The 13,217-nt window shown below is 39.4% G+C and overlaps 1 protein-coding gene across 4 annotated transcripts in view; it reads left to right on the forward strand.

The window, feature by feature from the left end:
* The window catches only part of LOC109599531 (trithorax group protein osa), a 34,400-nt gene extending 21,712 nt beyond the window's left edge, over positions 1-12,688 (forward strand). The window contains exons 3-12 of one of the 4 annotated variants that reach the window (XM_049962060.1): positions 348-477; positions 720-1,793; positions 4,047-4,237; positions 4,649-4,693; positions 5,122-5,310; positions 5,370-5,736; positions 7,962-8,614; positions 8,671-8,824; positions 8,899-10,547; positions 10,608-12,688. In XM_049962060.1, coding sequence (XP_049818017.1) covers positions 348-477; positions 720-1,793; positions 4,047-4,237; positions 4,649-4,693; positions 5,122-5,310; positions 5,370-5,736; positions 7,962-8,614; positions 8,671-8,824; positions 8,899-10,547; positions 10,608-11,393 — 5,238 coding nt within the window. In that variant the 3' untranslated portion in view covers positions 11,394-12,688. The remainder of the gene's footprint in view (positions 1-347; positions 478-719; positions 1,794-4,046; positions 4,238-4,648; positions 4,694-5,121; positions 5,311-5,369; positions 5,737-7,961; positions 8,615-8,670; positions 8,825-8,898; positions 10,548-10,607) is intronic. The other 3 variants (XM_049962063.1, XM_049962062.1, XM_049962064.1) reach the window with 3 other exon arrangements.
* The last annotated feature ends 529 nt before the right edge of the window (positions 12,689-13,217 follow it).

Here is a 13,217-nt window from a genome sequence, read left to right on the forward strand (position 1 = left end):
CATGTGGTATGTGTAGGGCACTCGGGGGAGTCGATACGAGTGAATTTTGAATGAACTTGTTGAACGACTGATGACGACACATGCGAATAAAGAATTCACTAACTTATTAACATAACAATAGTATACACCTGCAGTTGTAGTAAAGATTGCTCCCCAAGTTCACACTGCCAATTCACATTGACTTATGGGTTTATTAAATTGCCCAGTGGACGTTTCTTTTTTGGAGTAGTCTGTTCACAACTTTTTTGACCACATATCTTGTTATATTTATAAATTTATTCATTGTAATTGGTACCTTAAATCTTAATTGTTTTGGGGAATTATACTGATGAGTTTTGTTGTTTCAGGATTTAAGCGGAGGAAATAGCAATGACAGTTCAGGAGGTCCAGCTCCTGGCACACCTAATTCTCAAGGTATGAGGCCAACACCATCTCCAACGGGTTCAACTGGTTCGAGATCGATGTCACCAGCAGTGGGTAGGTTAAAAGACACATTGTTATAGAAATAATTTTCGTTTCAATGTGGTGGATGTGGTTCCATCAATATTAATGGGTCAACTTCAGTTGGTGCTTGATGAAATGTTAGAAGTGTTGGTAGTACCAAGACTGAAATTGATCGATTGATATGGTGTTTGTGTAGTTGTGTCGCTTATGGCATTTGTATTATGTGTACGTGTACTGCTTTGGAGAAATGTTTTGGCACGAAATTTAATTTTCAGGACAAAACATTTCCATTCCACCGCGTCCGTCGAGCGGTCAGTCCGATGGGAGCGGACCTACGCGCTTGAGTCATTCCCCAATGGGAACGCAACCCTCCTATCAGCCATCTCATCCCTCTCATCCCGCTCATCCCGCACACCCAGGTCATCCGGGCCATCCGGCGCACCCATCTCACCCGTCCCATCCGTCCCACCCGCACTACAAAGGCCACGGTGGGATGGTGGGCGCGGGCCAGCAGATGCCGCCCTATCAGACGAACCAATACGGTCAGGGCGGCTATCCCGCGCGGCCGCCCTCCAACGTCCAGTACCCGGGCGGTCCGGGCCAGGGTTACGGTCCCCTGGCCGGGCAACAACAGCCGCCCTCCGCCAACAACATGGCCCAGTCGCAATTCCCAAGCCGCTCCGGCTCGAACCACATACCGAACTCGTTCACGCCTTATCAGCAGCAGCCGTGGCCGCCGGTCTCCGTGTCCCAAGCCCCCTCGAAGGGCAACGGCCCGAATCCGCCACTGCAGGGGCAGCCGCAGGCGCCCGGCTCGCAGTCACCCGGTCCCGGCCAAGGCCCTGGCCAGGGTCCCGGTCCGGTGCCGGGCGGCGGTCCCGGCTCCTCGCCGAGACAGCCCCACTACCTCAAGCACCACTTGCAGCACAAAATGGGGTTCGGCGGTGTGGGCGGCGTGGCCGGTTCGTCGGCGCCGCCCAGTCCCGGTCCACCGCAAAATTACCACATGGGTCCGCCGCCCGCCGGCCACCACCATTCGGGCATGGGTCCGCCACCGTCGATGGGGCCGCCGCCCAACATGCCGCCGGCCAGCAGTCCCCTATTACCAAACAACCATCCGCACGACGGTTCAGGACCAATGCCGCCTCCCAGTTCCACCTCGAATTCCCATTCTCAATTGGGTGGCGACATGATGGACAACGGTATAACCACTACCGCTCAAGCCAATCTAAATACTCACGTCACTGCGGCCTCCAGTGGTTCAGTTACTTCCGTTGTTACCACAGGACCTGACGGAACGCCAATCGATGAAGGTTCCCAACAGTCGACGCTATCTAATGCTTCAGCCGGTAAGATATCTAGAATGGATATGCGTTACAGTCATGACGAGGTCATATCCTTTTAAATCCAAAATGATTATAGTTATGCTGCACAATTTTTTTTAATTCTCTATCTCGCTCTCTATTACTGTCCATTGCAATTTTAAATGCCCCCCAAGTATTATAAATAGTATTATTCAAATGTACCTTTCCATGTCATTTTTTGTTTCAACTATGTACATTTGAATCTTCTGTCTGTAATACGAGATTTACTTTTAAATTCCCTTTGATTAAATCAATTATTTATTAATTAGTCCTCAAAAACCACTGTTATATATATATGCAAGTTATTATTATCACATGCTATACAGCAATTTAAACTATTGTGTATTTGTCTACTAACTGCTTCGTATGTTGGTTTTTTTTGTTTTTTATTTTTTTTTTAATTTGGGGATACTGTTGGTGTTTTATTGTGCTACTGAAGGGTGTGGTTAAATAATAACAATACTTACACACGAGGGCCTGTCTAAATACCTAATTTTTTTCTAAAATTATGTACATAGAGTGTGTATCAGTTATGTGTGTGACAGCTTTACTTATTATTCTATTCAATATTTTGTTGAAAAAAATTCTGTTTTTTGTCATCAAAGTCTTAAATTTAAATTTCAGTTATATATAAAATTAAGGCATTGCCTGTGATTTAAGGACAAAAATGTTTTTATAGTTTTGTTTTGTCTCTAATTCAATAGCTTCAACTTGTGTGTAGAAATGGATAAAATGTTAGTCAAAAAGTTTAAGGCCAATTGTTTAAAGGATAAAAATCAAGAAATTATATTAGGAGTTTTTTAATCGCCAAAGTTCATTTAGAAAATCTGTTCCAAGACATCTAAAAACCATAAATTTAATGTGGGGTTGCCTTGTGAAATAAAATTGAGGCGTTGCTGGTACAATTAAGGTCAAGAAAGTTTTTATGGTTTTGTTTTGTCTTTAATTTCATTGCCTCAACTTTTAAGTAGAAACAGAAATAAGCTATATATGAAATTTTAGTTAAAATGGTGACAAAAATGTCATAAAAATCTGTTTAATGCCATAAATCTTTACCCTGCTTCAAGTTTAAGGCCAATTATTTAATCTATTTTGTGATAAAAACCAAGGAGTTTTTTTATTGACAAAGTTCATTTAAAAATCTGTTCCAAGTAATCTGAAAACCGTAAATTTAAAGTTGAGTTGTATTATTAAATAAAATTGAAGCATTACTTGAACAATTTAGGGCGGGAAAGTTTTCATAGTTTTGTTTTGTATGTACTTTGATTGTATACCAACTTTTGAATAGAAATAGAAATAAGCTACAGAAAATATTTTAGTTAAATTGAAAATGCCGTTCAAATTTTGTACCATTAATATTTTTCCTTCTTCAAATTTAAGGCCAACAATATAATTTATTTGTATCATTTTTTGAAGTTCTATTTAATTTATTTGTGTTAAAAATCAAGAAATAATAGTTCGACAAAGTTCATTTAAAAAATTTGTTTTAAGGCAAATAAAAACTTTAGAGTTTAGTTGCATCCTGAAATAAAATTGAAGCATTGCTTGTTCAATTAAGGGCAAGCAACTTTTCATAGTTTTGTTTTGTCTGAAGTTTGATTGCTTCAACTTTTGAACAGGGGGAGAAATAAACTGCAGGCAAATTTAAATCAAATTAGTATCAAAAGATAAATGTCATGAAAGTTTAATATCATAAAGTCCTTTAATAATTTTTAGTTCTTTTGCATGATTAATAATAACAAGAAATCATAGTTTCTTTTATTAAACTCATTATGTTGAGGCATTTTTCATTCCATTAAGGATAAGCTAATTTTTTAGTTTTGTCTGTAATTTATTTGTAATAAATAAAAGAAATATAAGTGGGACACCCTGTATGTGTTTAACAAAATGTTATCATTAATTTTTGTTTGTTTCTTAAAAGAAATAAGTAGAATGTATTTCCTGTCAATTTAAAACTTTCCACAATAATGTATATCAACATTTATTTATATACAAATAATGCATTTGTTCTTAATTATATTTTATATCCTCTGTTTAAATGAAAGTTATGTGAATCTAATAAATTTTAATAAGTTAACTCCTCGTGTGTATGTAAAACAGTTTTTTAATAATAATATTTTAAAATTATACGATGGTCTTTACCTAATTTGTTTTTATGATGTGTATAAAAATGAACTATTTTGTTCTTTTTTTAACGTAACTATTGATCGAACTGTACCGACTGTAAATATGTATTAGCTTCAGGTGAAGATCCGCAATGTACAACGCCGAAGGCGTCCCGTAACAAAAACGACATGGGACACTACAGCCATCCAACAACACCGCAAAGCACGGTGCCGTCTCCGGGGGCAGCTAGTATTACCTCCATGCACGAGGACTTCGGAGACATCAACAGTCCCGCCAGTTGGCCGCGGACACCCGCCAGTCCGGTAAGTTTCGACGTTCGAACGGGGCCACACTGAATGCAACAAAAATTCTTTACGTTGCTTCGTTGTTGTTCGTTCACTTTGTTTGTTTGATTGGTTGATCGGTTGATTGATTGATTGTCTTTTTTTGCATATTGTATGTTACCGTTGTTTTATACTTCCTTCTACAAGTCTACTAGTTTTGTCTCCGATGAGTAGAACAGTAGAGATTTAAATGGTTTTTAAGTTTGATCAATGGGTACAATACAAACTATGTGATGAGACCGTTTTTTGGATACGATAAACAACAACGATCCTTAAATTATGGCTTCCAAAGTGTACTTTATCATTAAATGAACAAGAGCCTCAGTTAAAATGTTTTGATTTAATTATTTTTGTGTGTTGTACACTGAGCTAACTTGCGGGTATTTCCAGGTGTTTAACAGTCATGTGCCCTCAACGGATACCTACCGCTCAAAGGTTTATATATACATACTTTTATCTCGTCCTAATTCAAGCTTCATGTAGCATGATAGCATGATTTTACAACTTACATTTAGTGCTTATAAAATCTCATACATTTGAAACACTTGGCAATGATTGTGCCTTATTAAGTGTCGTACAATTTAAGTTTTGCACTTCAGTCTGCCAATAATTTAATAATGTAGACATTAATTTTAATAATATGTATGTTTTATGTTCTAGTCAAAATTAATGTTTGTGTCTTTGTTCCTATTGTTAGGGGACTTCTGGTCTTCATTTTCAGTTGTGGGGGTTAAAATATTATTAGTTTACTGGTGGTAATTGCTGATTGTAGTGCAAAAAGTACCAAGTGTTTCATCTTTCGCCTATAACTTTTCACCTAAACTAACAGAGGCATGTTTTGTAACGTGAACGTGTGTTTTCAGAAAACCGACAGTTTGAGCAAATTATACGAGATGGACGAAAGCCCCGACAGAAGGGCTTGGCTAGATAAATTGTTGGCTTATATGGAAGACAGGAGAACTCCGATAACCACATGCCCCACCATATCTAAAAATCCGCTAGACCTGTTCCGCCTGTACATGTACGTCAAAGACAGGGGTGGCTTCATGGAGGTACGTACACTTGATTTTCATGCCCTCACGAATTTTACTGATTTGAACCTCCCATTTAGGTCACGAAAAACAAGACGTGGAAGGACATCGCCGGCATGCTGGGAATAGGTGCGTCATCCAGCGCCGCGTACACGCTCAGGAAACACTACACGAAAAATCTGCTGGCCTACGAGTGCCAGTTCGACAGGGGCGGCATAGATCCCCAGCCGATAATCAATCAGGTGGAGGCGACTTCCAAGAAGAAGGGAGCCAAAGCCACGTCGGTTCCCTCGCCCGGTTCCTCGAACTCGCAAGATTCATTTCCTCCGCCAGGCTCTGGTGGAGCGTCCATGGACGGGTATCCACCCTACGGCTATCAGCCCGGTAATAATCCCGATTATCCGCCGCAAAGACCCTCCTCCCAGTCGGCACCGTCTCCACACGGAGGTACGATTTGTTTTGTTTATATTTAGTATTTTACCAACCTATTTTTGGCCATGGCAATGTTACTTGTTATAAGCTGGTGTTTGTTTGTATGTTCACATGTTTTGTTATTAAATTTAGACCTATGGTGATTCACCAACCAATTAATTCTAGAGGTTTATACAGAACTAGAACCTATTTCAATCTGGAATTTTGGTCTGAAATATTTTCTAGTTTATTTTTTTTTAATTAATTAACTTCAAAAAATGTCTATTATAGGCAGTTATGATGTTAAAAGCTTTTTTGTACAAATCATTATTAGTGTCTCAAAATAATATATAAGATGTTTGATATTTCTTTTTACATCTTTCCCATTATAAATGACGATAATTTTCTTATTTCATATGGAATTACCATAAAATTTTGGTACCTTTCAACGCAGAATTTTAGTATCTGTTATTAATAAGTTTTAAAATATATAGCTAAAATTTGGGTTAGAAAAAATGTGGAAAAACTAAATTTTTTATATAAAATATTTCTTAATTTAATTTTTGTGATGTAGATGTTTTAATTTATTCCTATTTATATTGCTTATCAAATATAAAATTTGAAATAATTTACAACACTGGTGATAATACATATTTTTTACATTTTTAGTAATATCTTCATAAGTATTTAGTTTAAATATAAGATATAAAAAATCAATAGAAAATAAAATTCTGAGTCAAATGGTGTAAAAATTTTGTTTGAAATAAGAAAGTTATAGACATTTGATGGAGGAAATGCAAAATGACACATTTTATATTATTATTCATGTTAGCTATAGAGTATGGTACAACAATCAAAAGAAAAGAAAATTATTTGTCAAATGGTGTAAAAATGTTATGGTGATTTGAAATAAGAATGTGTTATTAGTATTTAAAGTAGGAAAAAGTAAAAGAAAATATCAAACACCCTGTATAATATCTTGGAATGTTATTAATGGCTTTTCATAGAATACGCTTATTAATGTGGATACCAAAAATATGCTTTTCAATGTTATAATTGTTAATAATGTAGACATTTATATATATATATATATAATAATTGGTCACAGTGTGTGCGAACATTTTTTGAAAAAATTAAATACCTGAGAAATAAACGAAACTAGGAAAACGATTCAAAATGGTATAGTCGCAGAATTATACAGAGAATTTAGAAATGTAATAATATTTATAGGGTTCAGTTTGACAAAATATATTAACGTGCACTGAAAATATTTAGAAAAATCACCTCTAGTGAATCAGTTAAGTGAATCACCCTGTACATAAAATTGTAAATATCAAATAAATGCATAATATATAAATATTCCTAACATGTTGTCGATAATTGTAACATCGTTACAAAAAAATGTTGTATTTCTTACTTACCAAAATACTTTTTATCACTAAACAGTTTTACTAAGAGTGTTTAACCGCAATTAAATGTTGAACATGCTACGCAATTTATAGAAAAACATAATGAGTTTTTTAAATTATGTGGATTATTATGCAGATGAAAAAAATACATTTTATAAAGGTAACATAGTCATGCATTTTATCATTTGTTGTTAATTTGCTGTTTTGTGATACAAGATTAGCTTGCTCTGTTTTTACAAAAAAAAATCTGCTTTTTATTTATATTTCGTTTTAAATTAGTCATCAAAGTGAGGTAGGGTAAATGTAGATTTCTCTGCTATAAAAAACTGAGTGATTTATTTCAAAACATTTTGGTTTTTAATGTTTATTACGTGTTCAATTATGTAAACAACTATTAAGAATAAATTATATAAAATTAAATGCGAAATTGTGTGCTACAAAACAAAACAAAAACTTTAAATAGGATTGAGCTATTGGATACTAATAATAGATAAAATATTTAGTTAAAAATATTTATAACAAGAGTACTGATTATTCAATTATTATTATTATTTATTATTATATTAATATTAATTAATTTTTGGTTTTTGGTATATGATTATTTTATTTTAATATTAAATGTTTAAAGTAAAAAAGAATGGAAGAACATTTAGTCAATCTCACTTAAGTTTAGAAAACTAGTAGAGTAGAAGTTGATTTTACATATAATTTAAAGTATTTCAGGGCAGGCTAAGTCGTCAGATTAGTATGTGGAAGAGTGGCGTTGCAATTGGGTTTCAATCACTCTAATTTGTTGTACTCATTTTTTAGATTAGCTAGTATTAGTATACATGTGTGTTTATATTCCTTTAGGTTCAGGAGGGGCAAATCATTTAAACAGTCAGACAGCGGGGTCAGGCCCTGGCGGTCCGAGCCCTGCGGGCGGGGCCGGCGACAACAACGTAAACGTATCGAATCCCTTTGACGATGTGTCCTCGAGTCCGTCAGCACGCACGGGCCCCTTTCCCCCCTATCCCACGGGCAATAATCCGCCGAGGCCGCCCGCCCAGAATTACGGAGGGGCAGCGGCAGGCCAGCCCGGATACCAACCGTATCCGGGTCCGGGGCCGGGCGGACCCGCGCCTCCCGACCACTACTCACCGTACTCCACTAATTCGGCTTATCCGGCTGCTGTTAGACCAGTCTATCCTCCATATTCAGGTGACAGTGGAGCCGCGCCGCCCCCGCCGAACTCGACACAAGCGCCGCAGGGACAAACCGGCACGGCCACGCCGCAGGACCATTACAACCGCTACAACCAGCAGCCACCAGGTTCCGGTGGGTACGCGCCGCCACCGCCACGTCCCAACTACTCGTCCGGTCCTGGTCCCGGTCCCGGTCCAGGTCCCGGTCCTGGTCCGGCCAACGCTGGACCGCCGCCGGCGTCTCAGTCACCGGCCGCACCTGGCGGCCCTCCGGGAGCTCCCTACTCCGACTACTACCGACAAAATTGTCCTCCTGATCAGGTAATATATCATAATAATTCCTAGTCGCTGTTATTTCTACATGTTTTTGTTTGTAGGCGCAATCGGGCGGACCGTATCCAGGAGGACCGGGCACTCCGACTAAAACTATGCCACCACCCGGCCCGCAAGCACCGCGGCGTCATCCCGACTTCAATAAAGAACCACAATATCAACCTTATGGACAACCGAGGACTCCGCATAATATGTATGGTAAGTGTGCACCAAACATCATTAAATATCATCCGCAATTTAGACCGTACTGATGAATTCTATGTCTGTTGTAGGTTGGGCCAACAACACCACGTACAGAGGTGGCGCCCATTATAACAGTGGACCGGGCGGACCGGGAGGACCGGGCGGCCAGCAGCCACAATGGAATCCGGGAGGAAGACCTCCGGTAGGCACGTGGGGCCAACAAGGAGCCGGCGGCGGCTACCAAGGGGCACAGAGTCCAGGACAATGGCAATCGGGCGGCGTAGGTGTCGGTCAGAACGCCAACATGCGCCCAATACGCAAACCGTTCCCGCCTTTAATGCAACCCGGCGGCGTCGGTAAAGCCGGCTCACCCGGACAAACTCCGGGAGGAGCGGGCGGCGGCAACTCCTACTCCCACAACCAGTTGCCGAAACGCGAAATCACTTTCCCACCGGACAGTGTGGAGGCCACGCATCCGGTGATGTACCGGCGTAAGAGGCTTTGTCGGGCCGATCTCGGTCCGGTGGACGCCTGGAGGCTCATCATGTGCCTGAGGTCGGGACTCCTTTCCGAAAGCACTTACGCACTGGACATGCTCAACATTTTACTCTACGATGACTCCTCAGTTGGATATTTCGGCTTGAACCAATGGCCCGGATTGCTGGACTTGTTGCTGGAACACTTCAGAAAGTCACTGTACGACATGTTCGAGGACCCCTTCCACAAAGAGGAACCCGACGATAAGCACATCGATCTGGGCGCCGTCGTAAGACCCATCGATCCAAATTCGAAAACGGTACTTCTCAATAATACCACGAATTACTCGTTTGTGTCGCGTAAGGGCCACCCCGTCAAAATGGTGGAGAGAAACGATGATATCTTTGTCGAAGATAACGTGAAAGATTGGGACTTGCGGGGTGACGTGAATCGTGCTAACACGTTAGCAGAAATACCCACCGATCCTTGGCACACGACAGCCGATCACATTTTGCCCACGTTCCAAGCCGAATTCGGCAACATTCCCTTTCACATGCGGCTAGAAGACAAGAAGAAGGTGAAAAAGGAACAGCACGTGACCGAGGACGAGAATGATAATTTGAGTTTGCACGATGGAACAGGTAAACTGCGAAAATGTCCGTTGGACGAGGCCCCGCCACACCCAAACAGTGAACGGGATTGGAAACGTAGGACAAAGACACTAAGTGATGTGATATCTCGAATAAAGAAAGACTCTTCCGATGCTAATGATGTAAACGCATTGAAGCCGGCGCAGACAGATAACGTAAAGACTGAAATCGATGGTGTGAGTGACGATACGAACACGAACTGTAAACAGGAGCAGGAAGAACAGCAGCAGCAGCAGCAGCAAACCAGTGTAGATCTGAACAGTAGTGTGAATGAAAATGGGAACGAAGGGAATGGTGGCGGCAATGGGGAACTGTGCGGTCCGAGTGTTCGTGATCCGGCCGGTACGCTGAAACGACGCAGGATCTCTGATTATGAGGACGAGGCTTACACCAGAGACGAGGCCAGTCTTGTACTGCTCACCGAAAGCCAAGACAATGTCGGCAAGAGGTGCGTCTGCATGTCCAACATCCTCAGAAGCCTCACCTTTATACCCGGTAACGAGAACGAGTTCGCTCGTAGCAAAATCTTCCTGGCTCTCATTGGCAAATTGCTTCTGCTTCATCATGAACATCCGCCGAGGACGCAGAAGACCAGAAATTACGACCGAGAGGTGGGTTGTCCTTCAATTTAAACCGTTAACATGTTATACATTGTAGGTTTGGTTAACTAGAGTATTATTTTTCAGGAGGATGCAGATTTCGCTGATTCTTGCAGCAGTCTTCAAGGAGAAAGTGAATGGTGGTGGGATTTCCTAGTTCAAATAAGGGAGAACATTCTGGTATCAGTTTCGAACATAGCGGGTCAAATCGACATCTCAGTATTTTCGGAGGAGGTGGCCAGGCCGCTTCTAGACGGGCTACTACATTGGGCAATATGCCCGTCGGCGACAGGTCAGGACCCGTTCGCGTCGGTGGGCCCGTCGTCCCTGTTATCGCCGCAACGGCTGGCCCTCGAAGCACTTTGTAAATTATGCGTGACCAACAGCAACGTGGACTTGGTGATTGCGACGCCGCCCTTCTCGCGTCTCGAACGACTCTGCGCCGTATTGACGAAACACCTATGCAGGTCAGAGGATCAGGTGCTGCGGGAGTTCTCCATTAATTTGTTGCACTACTTGGCCGGCGCAGACACGAGCATGGCAAGGGTGGTGGCATCGCAGACGCCTTGCGTCTCACTCCTAGTCGCCTTCATCGAACAGGCGGAACAGAGTGCCCTGGGCGTCGCCAATCAACACGGCATCAGCGCCCTACGCGAGAATCCCGACTCGATGGGTACCAGTTTGGACATGTTGAGACGAGCTGCCACCACGCTGGTGTTTTTGGCCCGTCATCCGGACAACAAGGCGTTGATGGTGCAACAGGAATCGAGGCTGCTCGCCCTCGTTATGAGCCAGATATTAGACCAACAAGTGGCGCTTTTGCTCTCGAAAGTGCTCTATCAAATATCTCGCAGCTAAAACTTTCCAAGGGGCCTTGTTCTTGATGCTGTATGAGTATGCTGACCGCTCAGTCTGTCTGCTGCCTGTCTGTCTGTGTAATGTATAGACATATATATTAAGATAATAACATAATGAAAATGATGCTGTTGAAGATAATGTATAGTGTGAATTCCCGAACTTGTACCACAAAAAATGACAGTGTGTGTGTGAGAGTGGTAAGAAACAAATGTGACTAGTGACTAATGATTTTTGACTAGTGACTACACTGGTAAATGATAATGACTAGAGATGAGATGAGGCCAGATCTGCAGATCTCCCATAGCTAATCAATTCACATAGTGTAATCCTTTAATTGTACCATTTTGTAAATTAAGCAACATACGTCTTTCTGGAAAATGTTAAACATACATCCATGTTACTTATGTATTTATTATTATTATTTCATGATATGAATGAGTACGGTAGTACTGTAGCTCTCAAGTTGCTCTGAACAGAACAGTGCAGATGCAGATGCGAAACGATGCTATCAGTATCAAATAAGAAATTCATCCGAACAAAAACAAGACACCTTTTTACCTAAATCCTCTCCCATACACACACAAAAACACACCCACCATCTAATATCCCTTCTTTCCCAGGCTCCTTCAGTTTTACTGTTCATTTTCCTGCACACTCACATCTCTTATTTCATGTTTGGTATTACTGTGCGAATGCTTTATACATGTCTGATAATGAATTAATTAAATAAATGTACAAAGGAAGTACCGAAAAATGGTGTTTTTATACAACTTTTAATTTTCTATGTATATTTAGAAATGTTTTATACATCCCATTTTAGCTGTTACTCTGTTACTTGAACAAGTATGGACTGTATTCACTATCACTAGGGGCGTCTTAAACTTGGATAACTACGTCCAAACGTATTATACCAATTTTTCACGATTAATTAAATCATTCTTATCCATAACTATTTTTAACTGTGCGGAAACTAACTATTTTTACAATTACATTTTATTCGTTTATTGTGAATGTTGTTTTAACATTGTTTTATTTTACATTTTTTTATATACCTTTACTAGTTTGATAAAAATAGTTGGTTGGATTGATCAGTTGAAATAATCATGGCTATTTTTGATTTATCTTGTACATAGACGCCATTGACTGTAAAATAAAAAATATATAGAAGAGGCAGTCTTGATCTTAGAACTCAATTGTAGTTTAAAATATGTGGTGATATTTTTCTGGCTGTAGGTATTAATTCATCTTATGTATGATTGCATATTATAAATTGAGTAAAATGCTAAATACATTGATTTTCATTTTTTTTTAATTCTCAATAACCCCTGGAAATATTTACATATTTACTAATGCTATTATTTTCGAAATTAGTGAATATGATTTTATTTTTATTTTATTTTTTTGTTACTTTATGTAAAATTATTAGTATTTTCAAGTGCGCAATTTTGATTTTTTTATGTATTTACCATAAGTATGATTTTTAAGGTAAGTTTTTACTTCAATGCAGTGAAACTATAATTTGAGTATTAAAAATGGATTAGTTGTTCAATATTTCTTATACAAATGTATAAAATGCAAATAAAATTAATATAAAATTTAATCTAGACTATTTATTGACTCGTGAACTGAAAAATAAAATTTATGTAATGGTAAGTAAATAATATTTATTAATGTTCAAACACTAAAAGTAATAATTTTTAGGTGTAATACAAAGGACATTAAAGAGTCATCAAGTAAAAAGAAAATTAAAAAGAAATTAAATTGACTCTAAAATTATAATGGGGATTTAATAATTTTTGTATTGTTCGTATATACTGTATAATA

Source organism: Aethina tumida, chromosome 1 (assembly GCF_024364675.1).
Source record: "Aethina tumida isolate Nest 87 chromosome 1, icAetTumi1.1, whole genome shotgun sequence".
NCBI lineage: Eukaryota > Metazoa > Arthropoda > Insecta > Coleoptera > Nitidulidae > Aethina > Aethina tumida.